The following is an 18,304-nucleotide window of genomic DNA, read 5'->3' as shown; positions in this document are numbered from 1 at the left end:
GATTGTAGATTAGACACGCCAGGGGTAGATCAAGGACAACACAAATAAAAAAAGATTAAATGTTATCCAAATATTGTTACAGCTGTGAAATAATCTTTTAATACAGGGGCATGGTTACAAGCTTTGCATATGTGAATCTCATGAAATTTGTGACGGATTAACAAGATAAAAGAGTCAAAGCACAGCAGGTTCCCTACACCCGTTTCAGAAGATCTTGGAAGCACATGCTTAGACTGGAATTCCTGCCTAGACAAATATCCTTGTATTTGTAGCTAAAGGTGTCTCTACACTGGACTTCAAGCATTAGTTCACTTCAGAATAAAACATTCCTGATAATTTTATCACCCCCACGTCATCCAAGATGTTCATGTCTTTCCTTCTTCAGTCGAAAAGAAACGATTACGTAATCACGTTGAAAGGTCACGTAGGCGGAAGTACCGACCTAGTGTTTACAAAGCGAACGTGCAAGCCACTTACAAAAAAATGTTAAATAGATGTAAAACAACGATGTTGGACGATTTTGAAGTTGGAGGAGAAAATGAGATGGAGTTTTTCGCCCTATCCTATATTTTTTTAATGGATCACGCGATTACGTAATGTGTGGCGCATTACAGCTAGTGCAAGATGAGCATTTGTGGTTAAAAAGTATATAAATATTTTGGGTTTCTTTATAAAATGGCCAATGGTTTGTCTAGATAAGACTCTTATTCCTCGGCTGGATCGTGTCGAGACTTTGAAGCTGCACTGAAACTCACATTTGGAAAAATCCTGGAATGTTTTCCTCAAAAACCTTAATTTCTTTTCGACTGAAAAAAGAAAGACATGAACATCTTGGATGACATGGGGAGAGTAAATTATCAGGAAATTTTAATTCTGAGGTGAACTACTCCTTTAACTGAGTGATCCTTTGATTCCCTCTTACTGGTTAATTTTTTTTATTCCCTTTGACTCACAGTGCTGGTCTCCCAGACAGCATCATAGTATCGGCTCAGATCCCTGGATTCCACACGTACCAGATGTGGGCCGGATCTGGGCCGACACTATGCTGCTGTCTGGGCTCCTTTGAGACACATTTATTGACAGAATAGTGAGTGTTGTTGTTGTCAACACAAATGTTCTTTTCCTTAACGCGCCTGAAAGAGTCCCTCTACCAGTTCAGCACCTGACTTCTCTTTCTGCATGTGTGTGTGTGTGTGTGTGTGTGTGTGTGTTCTCAGAGAGTGGATGACCCAAGCCTCAGGGACCAAACACAGCAACACAGTGACTTCTTGTGCTTCTTCAACAACACACTTGCCTCCTCAGGCTTCCAGTCCTCCTGAAACGGGTCGCAGCTCTTCTCTGCCAGTCTCTGCCGGCTCTCCTACATTACCTGATGTGTCTCCACCTGTAGTGAACGCAGAGCAATGCCACAGCCTCAGCTCAGTCAGCAGTCAATCGCTGTCCCCACTCACGCTGTTCCAGGCTGCGGCCGACAAGCCTTTTGCTGACAAACCCGTCCTAGTCTGGACCAAGCATGATGTAGCCGACTGGCTGGAAAGCCTCAACTTGGCAGAACACAAGAAGGCCTTCTTGGACAATGAAATTGAGGGCACCCACCTTCATAACCTCCAAAAAGAAGACCTTGTAGACTTGGGTGTCACCCGTGTTGGGCACCGGATGAACATTGAGAGGGGTCTCAAACTTCTAATGGACAGGTAAAGGTATGATGCTGGGCGTGGATAGGGACTCGATCAATCCCTCGTCTTCTCCAATGTTTATCAGTCTGTGCTGCATCTCCTGCTGGAATTTGTGGGATGATGATGTGGTCAGAGTAACTATAAGAACCAATGAACAAAAACTGCACTCAGGAACAAGTCTACTTGGACTCGTTCTTATGATCCGAAGCTTCATTGTAATATCAGGAGCAACTGTAACCAGCAGAGCTGGGAGGTCCTTTTTTACCTTTGATACAGGAATATTTCATCTCAGATGTTATCTGTAAGCGTTCTGTATGTTGTTGCAGAAAACGTGGACAGTTCGTCCTTATAAAATGAGGCTACCTGAAAACACTGGATTCACTCAGGCTTGACCATGAACCCTAAGTAAACGTTGGGTACATCCACACATTCAGGACCTTTGTTCATGATGCTTCTTGTTTTCAATGAGACTGCATGAGGACAAGACGTCACGTACAGCCTTGGCCATGTTTGATCCTGATGGCAAAAATGAATGCTACAAAATACACGCAAGCATCCCGACCAAACACATTTTTCAGCAACTTTTGGCTCACCTATTTATTTTAGGTAATTTGGTGATTTGAAGGTCGATTCTGAACTATGTTCATTGGATGACTAAGGCTTGAGAGGAAGAGTGTTTCTAAATGAGAGTTGTGGCACAGTTCTGATATCAGGCCTAATTATTGTGCACAGAACATCTATAATAATGCGGCTGCTGCACATTAAAGAAGCAACAGGTTTTTTCCTCTATTTTGTACTGTGGATCAATGGGATGGAGGCAGATTTAAATGCAAGCTTGCGGTTGATTGGTCGTGCACCAAATTATTGAATTTTTGTACATGTATGTTGTTTCACTGAAAGATCCAGTTGTGGCATTTTGATTAAATCACAGTCAAATAATTAAGCGTATGCATGGATGAACAACACATTGAGAAAGTAGATCGGCATGAAGTGGAAATTCCCCCTACTTTAGTATGAGCTGCAGCTTTAGAGATCCATAAGCCAGTTTAGAGGATGTTTTAAGCTGTTATTAAACTTGGAATCATGTTTCTTAACATATAAACTGTTAGCCAGCATGCAGAGTGCATGTACAAATTGATTGTGAGAATTACTTTTTTATCTTGTCCTGACAGTGGCGATATCCCTGAAGAGAAGCGAGATCTGAGTATGAGTGAATATACACCACAATATTTTTAAAAATGTGGGCCAGGAATTTTAAATTGCAAGCCTTTCTTGACCAACGGTTTGCCAATATACTGCTGCTACTGTGAACAAGTCGTTTTTACATATATAGAGTAATATAATATAATAGAGTAAGTGTATTTTGGATTTATATAATTATATTGCCTTTTATAATGCTGTTTCAATGGTGTTGTTCCCACTGAACTGTGGTTTGCCAAAAAAGTCAAATGTTTGAATAAAATGGGTATATTTGTTAGATTATTAATAGAGCAAATCCAAAACGCAGTATATTTATACGATGATTAATGCATACTGTATATATTTAGATAATGTACCTGCCACATCATAAGCACAATATTCACCTTATATCTATGCACTTGTTCTGTTGTTTAGCTATGATTTTCCCCTTTGACTTCAGCCCATGTTGCTTTACTTTGCTTTCTACATGTGAAGACTTGTGTTCGCACTGTTAATGTTGTTAAAGACCTTCTAAAGTAGAAACTCATTGCAATGACCAAGAAAACGTATTGTAGGATTTGTGGAATGAGTGCATTTACACCTTGTATGGCGACTAAATGTGAAATAAATAAATATTGCTCTGGTCATGTGCCTCAATGTGTCTTACAAACATGTGCACTTTATTACAATTACTAACAGAGAAGTGAAGTTTCACACGTGTGGCCGCATCATGGATTGGGAAAAATACCAAAAAACAGCAGTTTTATTTATTTTTTTATTCTTAAATGATGTTTCTTATAAAACAGCCTTGTAAAGAGAGCCAGTATAGATAAGCACAGACAATTTGTTTGAAAAGGTTACTTAACTAAAACTGCAAACCAGATTATGTCATTAGCGGTTGCTAGTATCCAGTATTAGCTCGACTGCACCGGTGCGGATTGTCGTGTGATATAATTGGGCTGTCAGAAACAGAAACGCCATGCGCTCACAGAAACATCGACGTGTCCTGCACATCAAGAGCGAGTCCAGATGTGGCCGAACACCTGACAGACTTTACAGACGAATCAGAAGCACGAGACGACGCGAATCACTCATACACACAAGACATTAGCATCTGATTAAACACACAACCCTTCAAATACCATTAAAATGATTCTTATAAACCGTTTCCATCACTGCCATTTCCAGCAGTGATTATTATGGCATCACGTTTTGGCCTTCATTCATATTTTCAAACATAATTAATTTGTTCCCCATTTCAACACTGCAAAAAAAAGACACTAAAATGAACAGAAGTGTTCGTACGGACGCAGCTTTAAGAGTCGCCAAGAAGCCGCACTTGTGCATGATTTACTCTCAAAGACACCAGAAGATCTCTGATCTTTGGTCTACTCTCTTATCTCACACACATCGTGTGTGTGTGTGTGTGTGTGTGTGTGTGTGTGTGTGTGTGTGTGTGTGTGTGTGTGTGTGTGTGTGTGTGTGTGTGTGTGTGTGTGTGTGTACGCTCTCAGAAGTGTCATAAATCTCTATTGGCAGAGGCATCTACTCAGGCCTACTGACGGAAACGGGACGCGAGCGTTGAGACGAGAGACCAGCGAATGCCCGCGCGAGACAGAAAGAAGAGGAAGAAGAGGAAGAAGAGGAAGAGGAGGAAGAAGAGGAAGCTGATGAAGGAAGAGGAAGCTGATGAAGGAAGAGGAAGCTGATGAAGGAAGCATGGAGGCGAGGGCTGATGCTCCGCCTGGAACGAGTGAGTCTATTGTCGAACTTCCACGTAATTGGCTGGGAAGAGTCCGTACGAGCCCCGACACACACCCCTCCACCAGCCCTCATCAATCATCTCGATGTTGGTGATGATGTCGTCTGGGTCAAAGGAAATCTCATCATCACCCGCTGGGGAGAAACAGAGGCGCGTTACATCACTTCCTGCTCCAAAGAGGCACATGTGCAATTAAAAAACTATAACAAATGAAAAACAATTAAATGCAGGATTTACTTTTACTACAATTATCTGAGTGAAAACTGTTTCAATTTCACAAATAATTGCAAAGAAACGGCAAGTAATTATTAAAGCTTGTTTCCGCCATGAAAAAAAAAAAAAAAAAAAAAAAAGGATATTGCAACTTTTTCTCAGAATTGCAAGTTATAAACTCAAGAATGCAAGTCAGAATTGCAAGATATAAAAACTCATTTGTAAGAAGAACATTTTTTTAGAGAGAAAGTCTACTTTTTTATTTTTTATTCCCAGGTGGAAACAAACCTCCATTATTGCAACTTTTTTCCTCACAATTCAGACTTTTCGTAATTGTGAAGAAAACAAATAAAAGGTAGCGGTAACTTTTCTCAATTTTGATTCCTTGCTATCAACAGAAACAAGCTTCCATATGTGACACTGAATGAAACGTGAAATGTTGAAGTAGAAAGACTGAAACTGTATTTTCTTGTAACATGTACTCCAGTAATATCTGTAATTATCTTATATGAAGCACGATGTAAAGAGACTGAACCGATCCCCTGTTATATGCTCCGTATGGCAGAAAGTATTGTTTCATTTAAAAAACATCATGCTATATCATCATCATCATCATCATCAAATAATGGATGGACAGAAGGATATTCCCGTGTGTTGACATGACATGGATAGATTCAGATGGGATAAGTGGGGAGTCCGCCTTGGAGATAATCACCATATTTATAATGAAAACATCATATTTAAAAAAATATGATACTAATCATATCATATAATGAGATATATGTTATTGTGACTACTGTAACTCTATTCAATTATTATGGGATCTCCTTCAATGCTTTCATAATCTTTACTGTTTCTGCACTAAGGATTAACTTAGACATTATTAAAAACATTAAACATTAGCTGCAGTGTTTGGATCAGTGCTGTGTGTCTCTGTGGTTAAAGACCTCATTCATTTATACGTTTTTTAACAAAACGAACCACTGTTGTGTATTTTCTGCAGTCATGCACTCTGGGAGTAAAAAGCACGTGTTCTCTTAAGATGCACCTTTAGCCCTGATGTACCCTGATCACAGCTGTCATACCCTGAGCGAGCCCGTCAGTCGGTCAGTGAGGTTTAGTCCGATGCGATAACATCAATTAGCATTTCCAAGAAAAGGAACCTTGTCAAAATGACCCGAACATTACATAACGGTTCAGTGCAATACACTGATCTCATCAGTCTGTGAACTCAAAGCCATCAAAGCGTTCTCTTACCAGCCTGATAGTCGTACAGAGCGACGGCAGTCACACCGAGATCCTCTCCATACTCGTCCGGCTGAGCACCTGAACCCCCCCCCCCACACACACACACACACACACACACACACACACACACACACACACACTGCAGATGAGCATTGGTGAACAGTGCTTCGGCTTATTATTCTCAATCTGATGGTTTTGAGATGGATCCATTTTTACAGGCCACTGCCACTATAATCAAACAGCCAGAAAATAAAAAAGAATATATAAAAAAATAACAGGAAACAAATTGTTGTTTTAAAATAACTTTACAAAAGTGCAGCAATGCTACTCATGTATGATGTTCATAAAGACATGGATGTATGACAGTAGGAAGTTTCCTGAGAAATAGAGAGAGCCAGGAAGATGCTCGTATGTGTGGGTTTAGTTGGCTGTAGAGTAGAAGTGTGGCGCACCTGAGGTCTGGATCTGCTCGTCGGGCTCAGGGCTCAGGTACAGCTCCTCCTGAGCCGGCTCTTCATACGTGGGTTCTGCTGAGACCGGCTCCAGCTCGTACACGTTCGCCACCGGCTCGCTGACGGGCTCCGCCTAACACACACCAAACACACCTCGCATGAGGTCCTGCAGCTCATGACACACTCATGCTGGAGAACCAGTGCTTTACACCAGCGGGCCACAAGAGGGCGCCGTGAACACATGCTCCTCCTGCTTCTCCTTGGCCTGTCGTGTGTGTGTGTGTGTGTGTGTGTGTACCTTGAGCTTGCTGCGCGCCTCCTCCTGCTCCTGCTTCTCCTTGGCCTGTCGTGTGTGTGTGTGTGTGTGTGTGTGTGTGTACCTTGAGTTTGCTGCGCGCCTCCTCCTGCCCCTGCTTCTCCTTGGCCTGTCGTGTGTGTGTGTGTGTGTATACCTTGAGCTTGCTGTGCGCCTCCTCCTGCTCCTCCTTGGCCTGTCGTGTGTGTGTCAGTGTGTGTGTACCTTGAGTTTGCTGCGCGCCTCCTCCTGCCCCTGCTTCTCCTTGGCCTGTCGTGTGTGTGTGTGTGTGTGTGTGTGTACCTTGAGCTTGCTGCGCGCCTCCTCCTGCTCCTGCTTCTCCTTGGCCTGTCGTCGAGCGCGCTCTTCTTCTGCTCTCTTCTGGTCCTCCTCCTCCTTCTGCTTAGCGATGTTCTCGAAGCGAGCCTTGATGCTGCCGGCGCTGTTCCCGGCTAAACAAGAGCACAGGCTTCACTCGAGCGCTATGAAGCGTTATAACCAGGCAAGTCTAACTGTATTCAGTAATATTGTATTCAGTAATTGAATAATCAATTGTAAAATAAGTCTATAGTCTTCACTGTGTAAATTAAATATAATTAATGTTATCAATACAATTTATCTGTGTAAAATCTGTGTCACTATTAGGGGTGTCCCCGACTATGGATTTTCATAGTCGAATCAGAATCGTCAAGTCTTGCCTATAGTCGACTAATAGTCGAATCATGTGTATGGGGGTGGGGCTGGGGGCGGGGCTTTAACATTTCAAAGCCACGATGTACAGAAAATCACACAAAGATATAGAAGAAAATGTATAAAAACATTTTGGATCAATAAAACTAAGAAATAACATAAATAACTCCAGAAAGGCCACACTGCAGACAGGATTTACATTTCACATGCAAATCAAATTAAATCGGCTAAATTACCTGTGCGAGCAGGCTCTAAGTACAGCACAACATCGATGCACCGAAAAAATAAACAATTAATTTACTGAATTAAATTAGAACAGAATATACCTTTCTAATAAATAAAAATACAAAACGAAATAAATCAGAATCAAGTCACAAGATGAGGAGCAAATGTGTGCAAAATGCCTAAAGTGCAGGGGAACATATATTCAAAACACAAGCCACAAATAGTTAGATTAGATAACCCTGACAGATCAATAAATAAAATTAAAATAAATAAATGATTAAAATAACGATAGTAGCCAGAATTTTCAACTTTGTCTTTTTAACTGCAGAAACAACAATAAATGCTAAACTGGAGTGGCAGTCTTCAGCTAAACATGTTCACAGCATCCACAAATCAAATTAGAACCAGCTGAAAAGTTTTGAAATCACTTGTACCCTATACCTGATCGAGAGAACAAATCCAGTCTTTCACTCTGTGTCCGTTGGAGTCTTTTCAAATTGTGTGCGCGGATAAAATAGCCTACATTCTAAAACACTTAACGTGAAAAACGTTTAACGACTTAATCTCCTAAAATAGTTCAATTAAAATATGAAAACACTTTACTATAGGAGGAACGCATTGTGTTCATATTCTGGGTTCATCTGCTTATCTACACATAGTATGGTTTCTTAATAAAGTGTGTACTGTGTACATTAAGCCACGTTAAAGTGCCTTTTAAGCGTTTTAAAAGCTTTTTTCACGTTAAGCATTTTAGAATGTCCCGTGGAAAACCAGCTTGTTAACGTTGGCCGGCAGAAGTGCGATCATGGTTTTCCTGATGCTAAATCCAGCCTTGGAGAATATCCTTTCTGATGGTGTACATACACACTTTAGATTTTCTTATCCCAGACATTGTTAAAGATTTAAATCCTTGCCGCGAAGACGCTCCTCTGTCGGTCACGGATTGAAAGTGAAACTTAAATCTGTCACGGGGTGTTTGGATTTATTCACGCACGTTAAAAAATATTTATTTAAAGCTTCTTTCTTTGCACATATTTATATACAGCATTATCATAATAGGCTGAATGTTAACGTATTGACAGAAAACCGGTAGTTCTATGTGAAATCAGACATTGAGCGCCCTCATATAGCCAAAGTGGCATGATCCTCGTTTCATAACACCTCTGTGAAGATTCGACCGTGAGATCGGTAGTCGAATCAGGCTCCTCCTATCGAAGCATCGAATCTTCGACTATTCGGGGTCACCCCTAGTCACTATAAAAGTGATTTTCTCTTTCTCTTTTGTTGTTTGATTAACACTGGGTTTAAGAACAGCTGTGGGTCTATTAGGCTGCCGTCACTTTAAGACAAATGAGGGATCTTATGCATATGATACGCATCCGGTCTTCTCTCTCAGTTGTCCACAGCACAGAACCGACTGCGTTTATGAGGATACTCGCCAAGATATGCATTTTGACTTAATTTTGCGTGCATGTGTCTGTCCAAGCCATGGTTCAGGCTCAAGAGAAGAGAATTCAGCGTTCACATGATGTCTGCGTGTCTGTGAGTGAGTGTGAGTGTGTGTGTGTGTGTGTGTGTGTGTGTGTGTGTGTGTGTGTGTGTGTGTGTGTGTGTGTGTGTGTGTGTGTGTGTGTGTGTGTGTGTTCCAGTCTTGTTCTTGCGCTTGATGTTTAAACTGACAGGACTTAAAAACACATGATAACCTTGCACTCCATGATGGGTAAACTTCCACGAATCGCATGCGTTCCGAACCGAAACCGATCAACTAAGATCCCTATACGTGCATGACATCACACATCCTGCGATGTGCGTATTCGTGAAATAGTCACATCGCAATATCGATGCTAAAACCTTATACTGTGCTGCTCTAATCATGACTGCTATATTACCAGAGATGGAGAAAAATCCTGCTCCAGTAAGTAAACGTGTCCCCAAAAATGTTGGTACTCAAAAGCGCTTCCCTCCACGTTTTCTGGAGCGCATCGTTCATTTTTACCCCCAGTTCTGCGCACCCCTGGCTCTAAAGCACTGGACACAGTTGTTCTGACCTGCTTCGACGGGACGGGTCTTCTGATACGCTGTGCTCGGCTTCTCCACCTCCTCAAACGTGCCTGCGCTCTGATGACAACAGTAAAACACACACCATCATGATGAGAAACACTGCGCTTTCAAAAAGGAAGTGAATACAAACACACAGTTTTCACAACCGTATTTCTGGATCTGAATGTCATGTTAAAAAAGAAACAGAAATGTAATCTCTATGTTCATTATAATGATAAATGTACCTTGTCCATTCGGTCCTTCTGCACACCATACTTCCCTCCAAAGCCTTTGGAATAATCTATAATGATGACATTTTTTTACAAAATTTTACAAAATGTTACATAAATGTTGACTGAAGTGAAAGCCAAGGAATGTCTGAGTCTACTTGACAGGCCCGACTCATTGCAAAGGCAAACGGCTCGTTCGTGTCCCAGTGTTCATCTGTCGACACTAACCTATTGATCAGATTTTTCCACTTCAGTTGTTTCCACTTTAAGTGATCTGTATACTTTAACTTTGTTTGGTGGATAATATATCACAGTTTAATAATGCACTTGCTACTCATTTGCTCCTTTAAAGTCCTGTAATGCTTCATTCGCCCGCTCTGCTCCTGAATCTGAATCTGAATCCAACACTTGACCGGCATGATGTCCATTATCAAACCTGGGAGGATCTTCTGGGTAGTCCTGAGTACAGGGCATTAACTGAGTCTGAAAGATCAGCTTATTCTTTCCAGATTATTGAAAACAATCAAGGAAATCACAGACATTTGTTCTAAACTATAAATAGACTGCTTCAGGTTAATGCTGATATCAGCCCTGCCTGCTTCTCAACAGTTGTGTAAATCCTTTCTTCACTTGTTAAACTGACACCTGCCTCACTATGTAATCCTTCTGGTTTTTCCGGTCCTCCACTCACAGCTCGATCCTGAGGCTCTCGAAACGGAGGCATCGAGTGTGAAATACACCACTTGCTTGATTGATTCTATTCCCATCAGTTTATTTAAATCCCGCTTTGATGTTTTGTGCCCTACGGTCCTCAGTAGAATAACGATTCAATGCAGACTGGGGTTGTTCCAGTAACAGCAGTACCAAAAAATAATAATAAAAAAATAAGAACGAACGCTCCCTGGACGATTTCTTGCCCATTTCAAATCTTCAGTTTTGGGCAAAAATACTAGAATGCATTGATGCCTCTCACTTGTATAACCATCGTACAGTCAATAATCTCCTCGAACTCCTTCAGGCAGGTTTCTGGCTCTGGTCAGGGTCACCAATGACGTGTTTATGGCAGCATTTCCACTCTCATCCTTCTCGATCTCAGAGCTTACTGTTGATCATAGTCTTTTTCTTACCAACATTGAAAGTGCTTTCGGTGTTTCGGAGACACCTTTAAACTGGTTTACATCCAATTTTACTGACGGTTCCCAGTTCATTGCCATGGGTGGTGACAGGTCAGAGATCACTGGTGTTCCTCAGGGCTCAGTTTTAGGCCCCTTACTCTTTCATTTATACTCGTCACCACTTGGGCATCTGTTGCAATCGTTCGGCCTTCATTATCACTTTTATGCTGAGATACTAAAATCTACATACATTCTAAACCAGATGTAAATCAGGATGTGTTTCTAAGATCAAGATGACTCTGTTTGACTAGTGGTAAAACTGAAGTTATGTTATGTTGGTTCCTCCCACCAACTTCCCAAAGCTGGTTCAGCTGAGGCTAACTCTGTCTGTTGATGGCTCGGTTTTGGAGTTTCAAAGAAAAATAATGAACCTTGGAATAATCGCTGATGCCAGTCTTACATTTGCATATCTTAATCTATACTTAAGTTGCAACGTGTACAAAACTCCTGACTGGGACCAGGATGTCCCGTTTTTGTTCCTCGATACATACTTAAGGTATGATGACACCAGTGGTGGTGTGTGTGTGTGTGTGTGTGTGTGTGTGTGTGTGTGTGTGTGTGTGTGTGTGTGTGTGTGTGTGTGTGTGTGTGTGTGTGTGTGTGTGTGTGTTACCTTTCTGTGACTCGTGCAGCTGCAGTTTCTCCTGGTGATCCCATCCCATCGCAGACTTATCCTGACGGTCCGTCTGAACGCCAAACTTCCCTCCGAAACCCTTCACATAGTCTGACACGCAAACAACAGATGAGACGTCACCGTCTAAATGTGACATTAACTAATAAATCTACTAAATAACAAGCCTGCCACATCCATGGTTACACTTTACAATCAGGTTCCATTATTTGATGCACTAACTAACTATGAGCAATCCTTTGGTTACAGTATTTATTTGTTAACACTAGTTCATATAAAAAACAACTGTTTATTGTTAGTTCATATTAGCTCAGGTCCATTAAATAATAATAACAGACAACTATTGATTTTAACAACGTATTAGTAAATGATGAAATGAAAGCACATGATCCATGAAATTTTTTTTATGTTGGACAGAAACATTTCAAATTGATTCCTAATCATCCAGATGAGCCATTAGTGCTTAGACCTCAGTGACTACGTTTACATGCAGCCAATAACCCGTTCAAAACCGGGATATTAGCAATAACCCGGTCGCGCACGGCCATGTAAACACCGGCAAAAACCCGGATATGCTCATATCCCGGTTTTTAAAAACCCGGATATTATACCTGGGGTACCCCCTTTCTAACCCGAATATTTGGTCATGTAAACGCGTATCGGCATATCCCCATCAAAAGGGACATTGATTTGTGTTCTGCGCATGTTCTATTCGCAAGGAATCTTGGTCTTTTGAGTAGAGACGCCGCATACAGAAACCCGCGTGCAGTATACCGGAAGTAAACAAGAAGTAGAGGTAAACATGGCGAGACGCAGCACAGCACCACACTTTTGGAGCGAGGAGGAAAGCGCAAACAAAGGTGATCGCTATCTGCCCCGAACTATTCATTATCCGCGTGCTGCTGCTGTTGTTGTTGTCTTTGGATACAGGAAAAAGAATCGGAAATGACGCATATTGCGTCTTAAGGAAGTCCGTACGTCCAGACGCTAACCGTGCGTCGCCGTTTACATCGGGATATTGTAAATTCCATGTATACAGGAGTAACTCTCTCTGCTCACGCATGTAAACGCGTTATTCCGAATGTTTCAGAAACCCAAATAGTGACTCTAACCCGACCATAACCCGGATATTGGCTGCATGTAAACGTAGTCAATGACTGACGCTTGCGGCTATATTTATAATTATTATTATTATTATTATTATCTCTACCTTCTGTTCTTATGGAATTACACTAAAATCTTTTATAAACCTGTACATTTAAACAGAAGTCAAACTTTGTCAAACTGTGACACAAACCTTTCTGGGACTCGTGTTTCTCCGTCTTGCCCTGGTACTCGAAGCCCATGGCGCTCTTGTCCACTTTATCCGTCTCCACTCCAAATTTGCCACCAAAGCCTTTAGCATAATCTGTAGATTTCAGACGACAATAATGCAGACATGGCCAAACACAGACAAGTATGTGAGGCGGGGAAGTGGGAGCGAACCTTTCTGAGACTCGTGTTTTTCCGTCTTCCCCTGGTAGTCGAAGCCAACGGCGCTCTGGTCCACGCGGTCCGCCTGAACGCCGTAGCGGCCGCCGAACCCAGTGGCGTAATCTGGAGCAGTGGAGGAACAACACAACATGAGCAGACGCCACTGCTGAGATTTACACCACTGCTGAGATCTACACCACACTGAGGACGTTATATTAGAGAATCTGGATAAATGTTTCTCGTCGTATGGAATTAAGTCACAGACAGATATACGAGTTAGAGTAAATTAACTAGATGATCTTCGTTCATTTTGAGATTACGAGGATCAGGTGATGACTGTACCTGCTTGGCTGATTATCAGAAGTCTTCAGAGAATAAACATTCATTCATTAATTACAATCTTCATTCTGCTCTCTACATATCTACCTATATAAAGTCTGATTGTGATTTTTGAAGATTGTGAAGTCAAGTGTCTTTGTGATGCTTCAGAAATAGTAAACCAACATTACCAATGGATGAAAGAAAGTCAAACTCACTGAGTGTAAGACTCAGAGTCAAGAGCAGAACATAAGTGAATGTTGATCATGGATGTAGGATAGCTCATAAAAATAAGGAAGGAAAGAAAAAGAGCAAGAGAGACTGACCTTTCTGCGAGGCGTGTTTCTCAGTCTTCCCAGCGTACTCAAAGCCCATGGCCGACTGCAGAACATACACACACACACACACACACACACACGAGTGAACAGATGTAGTCTGAGCGCAGAAACACTGGCTGAAGATCTGACGGATTACCTGGTCGACACGATCCGCTTCCACGCCGAACTTTCCTCCGAAACCCTTGGAGGTGTCGGTCTGGGAGCAGTGCTTGGACAGCTTGCTCTGATACTCGTGGCCAACAGCAGACTGAGCACGGGAACACAACACACACTTCAGTGACACAACACACACTTCAGGAACACAACACACACGTCAGGAACACAACACACACGTCAGGAACACAACACAACACACACGTCAGGAACACAACACAACACACACGTCAGGAACACAACACAACACACACGTCAGGAACACAACACAACACACACGTCAGGAACACAACACAACACACACGTCAGGAACACAACACACACTTCAGTCCGGAGCGATCAGCAGTGGAAGGTCCACATCACAGAACTCCACGGACTCTCAGAAGACCTGACTGATATATTATAGTACAATCTGTACGTATGTTGCGTCATATAATCGCATAGGCTTGACATCGCGATTGCGAAATGATTAATCGTGCAGCAATCCGTACAATCCAGCTCCGTCATGAATACATTTCTACTTCGAACGCCTCCTAGTCCATCATCTTCAGACCAAGTCGATTCGTCAAACTGTTCTCAAATAAAGCTCAAACGAATCTGACGCCAAAATGAATGTGAGGCTATATCTCTGCAACTCTTTAGCATATTCTGACCAAACTTGGTGTGTGTTTACGACAACCATGGCCTGGGGAATCCAACACAGTTTCAGCGCAGTGCCACCTAGTGTTCAGGAGATATGAAAAATGTAAATTTTTGCTCATAACTTCTGAACGGTTTGGCCAAAAATCCCCAAACCGGTCTATTAGATGTGGTGCAGCAGCCGAGCGATAGACAGTTCTCTAATATAGAATAAATGACTAAAAGTTATGGATTTCGTACCGATAGATGAAACCGTTTTCGTATACCGTATCAACTAATTTGATGACTGATGCCAAAACGCCTCTGAGGCAGCATCTCTACATCTCTGCATCTCTGCAACGCTTCGGCACACTGACACCACACTCTGCTTGTGTTATTGTCACCTCTGACCAAAGCACATCAGATTAAAGCACAACCTTTTAGCTGAACAAACGGCTGAAGACGCATCTTTATCATCCACACTTCACCTATTCATACAAACACTTACTATTCTATATCTATTATATATATAAAAACAAAGAAACACTGCTACATGTGCTGCACTGCTCTAACTGAGACTGGTCACGACATTTGCATATTGTTTCCCTGTTGTTGGTTTGACTGCTTCTGTTGCTCTCCTCATTTGTAAGTCGCTTTGGATAAAAGCCTCTGCTAAATTATCAAATGTAAATGTCATGCCATGATTTGAGCTGAGGCGTGAGGTCTGGTAACCGAGCGATCCACCGGACTGAGGATACACACATTTGCATATAGCTTTACAATAATTTGCATCAAAAGGGGGTGAAAGGTGTGTGTGTGTGAGTGAGTGAGTGAGTGAGTGAGTGAGTGTGTGTGTGTGTGTGTGTGTGTGTGTGTGTGTGTGTGTGTGTGTGTGTGTGTGTGTGTGTGTGTGTGTGTGTGTGTGTGTGTGTGTGTGTGTGTGTGTGTGTGTGTGTGTGTGTGTGTGTGTGTGTGTGTGTGTGTGTGTGTGTGTGTGTGTGTGTGTGTGTGTGTGTGTGAGAGTCTGTGTGTGTGTGAGTGTGTGTACCTTGTCCATGCGGTCCTGCTGCAGGCCGAACTTGCCCCCGTACCCGTGAGAAGCTTTCGGCATGTCGGCGAGCTCCTTCTGCTTCAGGTCGCTATGTTCACTTGACACTCGCTCGCGCAGCTTATGGATACTGACAAATCACAGAAGCACACGCTCTACATCATCACCTGGAAACACGCTCTATGTCAATGATAACAGACATGCATTACATGAGAATTATTACATTTGTTATATAATCAAAGAATATCTTTATATACTGTCAAAGCAAACATTACTCAGACACCAGATATAATGTGTGATATGTGTCACTAGTGTGATCAGGACACTATAGTTCATTAATGTGAGTGAGGAGAGCAGAATAAAGTAAACTGTGACATATTATACCCAAATATTCTTCATCCAGGGACTACCAGTGACATTTAGAACAATGTGGGACCAGAAATGATTGGGACACTTTGAGCTGATCATGTTTTGCTGAAGTGTGTTTTCTTTAATTGCTAATGCTCTTTTTACACACAGACTGAACACAATGAAGCATTGCTTGGTGATTGGTTGAGCTAAACTGGTATTATCTAATTGTGTAGTTAAATTTAACAGCTGACAGATATTCAACATAATTCATGTGTGAGACAGTCTAACAGAAGGACGGACAAAACCAGTCAAATATCGGCTGATAATGTGAGTGTGAGTAAGCGCTGGTTTGACTGTATTAGTAGAGAAGGATCTGTAGAATTAGAAGAAAAGCTGGAGTAACTCGATGTGTTCCTGGTGTCCGGATCCGATCACGGTCTTGGCGCCCCAGCGCTGCTCCTTCTCCGACACGTCGTTCTGGAGTGTGTGTGGGAGAGTGAGACATCAGCGGGGGAAACACACACAAGCAAGAAAACTACAATATGAATTTTCATAGAAAATTAGACTAATTATTCTAAAGAATGTGTAGATAGAAAGATTGTTTTATGTAATGCCATGTCAGCATCTACGGGTCTTTTCATGGCAAAAATTATATTATACAAATACAAATATCATATAGGCTAAAAACCAAGCAAACAAACAAAACGAGTCATATTATATATTTTTTTTTCATTAACATAATTTCATCTATATTGCAGTGTTTAGACTTGATCACACCAGAGACGAGAGCTAGAGCGAGACAGATGCAGTTCTAACAATCGCTCAAAATGTCAGAGAATATGCAAGTCCACAACTATAACGATAACGCCGCTGAGGAACGACGGAATCACAGCACAACTATAACGATAGCGACACTGAGGAACGACGGAATCACAGCACAACTATAACGATAACGCCGCTGAGGAACGACGGAATCACAGCACAACTATAACGATAACGCCGCTGAGGAACGACGGAATCACAGCACAACTATAACGATAGCGACACTGAGGAACGACGGAATCACAGCACAACTATAACGATAACGCCGCTGATGAACGACGGAATCACAGCACAACTATAATGATAACGCCGCTGATGAACGACGGAATCACAGCACAACTATAACGATAACGCCGCTGATGAACGACGGAATCACAGCACAACTATAACGATAACGCCGCTGATGAACGACGGAATCACAGCAAAACTATAACGATAACGCCGCTGATGAACGACGGAATCACAGCACAACTATAACGATAACGCCTCTGAGGAACGACGGAATCACAGCACAACTATAACGATAACGCCGCTGATGAACGACGGAATCACAGCACAACTATAACGATAACGCCGCTGAGGAACGACGGAATCACAGCACAACTATAACGATAACGCCTCTGAGGAACGACGGAATCACAGCACAACTATAACGATAACGCCGCTGAGGAACGACGGAATCACAGCACAACTATAACGATAACGCCGCTGAGGAACGACGGAATCACAGCACAACTATAACGATAACGCCTCTGAGGAACGACGGAATCACAGCACAACTATAACGATAACGCCACTGAGGAACGACGGAATCACAGCACAACTATAACGATAACGCCTCTGAGGAACGACGGAATCACAGCACAACTATAACGATAACGCCTCTGAGGAACGACGGAATCACAGCACAACTATAACGATAACGCCACTGAGGAACGACGGAATCACAGCACAACTATAACAATAACGCCGCTGAGGAACGACGGAATCACAGCACAACTATAACAATAACGCCACTGAGGAACGACGGAATCACAGCACAACTATAACAATAACGACGCAGAGGAACGACGGAATCACAGCACAACTATAACGATAACGCCTCTGAGGAACGACGGAATCACAGCACAACTATAACAATAACGCCACTGAGGAACGACGGAATCACAGCACAACTATAACGATAACGCCACTGAGGAACGACGGAATCACAGCACAACTATAACGATAACGCCACTGAGGAACGCCGGAATCACAGCACAACTATAACGATAACGCCGCTGAGGAACGACGGAATCACAGCACAACTATAACGGTAGCGACGCTGAGGAACGACGGAATCACAGCACAACTATAACGATAACGCC

General features: G+C 42.3%; 2 protein-coding genes across 3 annotated transcripts in view; one reads left to right on the top strand and one right to left on the bottom strand.

Annotated features, from left to right (window-relative positions):
- Positions 1-3,902, top strand: part of shank2a (SH3 and multiple ankyrin repeat domains 2a) — a 78,094-nt gene extending 74,192 nt beyond the window's left edge. Inside the window, exon 22 of the mRNA XM_082182140.1 lies at positions 1,218-3,902. Coding sequence (XP_082038266.1) covers positions 1,218-1,698 — 481 coding nt within the window. The 3' untranslated portion in view covers positions 1,699-3,902. The remainder of the gene's footprint in view (positions 1-1,217) is intronic.
- The window catches only part of cttn (cortactin), a 21,546-nt gene continuing 6,858 nt past the window's right edge, over positions 3,617-18,304 (bottom strand). For both annotated transcript variants that reach the window (XM_082182236.1, XM_082182237.1), the window contains exons 3-15: positions 16,519-16,592; positions 15,765-15,894; positions 14,082-14,192; positions 13,934-13,988; positions 13,302-13,412; positions 13,114-13,224; positions 11,799-11,909; positions 10,026-10,081; positions 9,789-9,858; positions 7,129-7,277; positions 6,531-6,663; positions 6,088-6,156; positions 3,617-4,751 (exon numbers count right to left, since the gene is read on the bottom strand). In XM_082182236.1, the coding sequence (XP_082038362.1) occupies positions 4,615-4,751; positions 6,088-6,156; positions 6,531-6,663; positions 7,129-7,277; positions 9,789-9,858; positions 10,026-10,081; positions 11,799-11,909; positions 13,114-13,224; positions 13,302-13,412; positions 13,934-13,988; positions 14,082-14,192; positions 15,765-15,894; positions 16,519-16,592 (1,317 nt within the window). In that variant the 3' untranslated portion in view covers positions 3,617-4,614. The remainder of the gene's footprint in view (positions 4,752-6,087; positions 6,157-6,530; positions 6,664-7,128; positions 7,278-9,788; positions 9,859-10,025; positions 10,082-11,798; positions 11,910-13,113; positions 13,225-13,301; positions 13,413-13,933; positions 13,989-14,081; positions 14,193-15,764; positions 15,895-16,518; positions 16,593-18,304) is intronic.

The sequence above is a fragment of the Leuciscus leuciscus genome (genome assembly GCF_965113295.1).
Source record: "Leuciscus leuciscus genome assembly, chromosome: 10".
NCBI classification, from domain to species: Eukaryota; Metazoa; Chordata; class Actinopteri; order Cypriniformes; family Leuciscidae; genus Leuciscus; species Leuciscus leuciscus.
The sequence above is the reverse complement of the archived record's forward strand: the minus strand, read 5'-3'. Positions and strand labels throughout refer to the sequence as shown.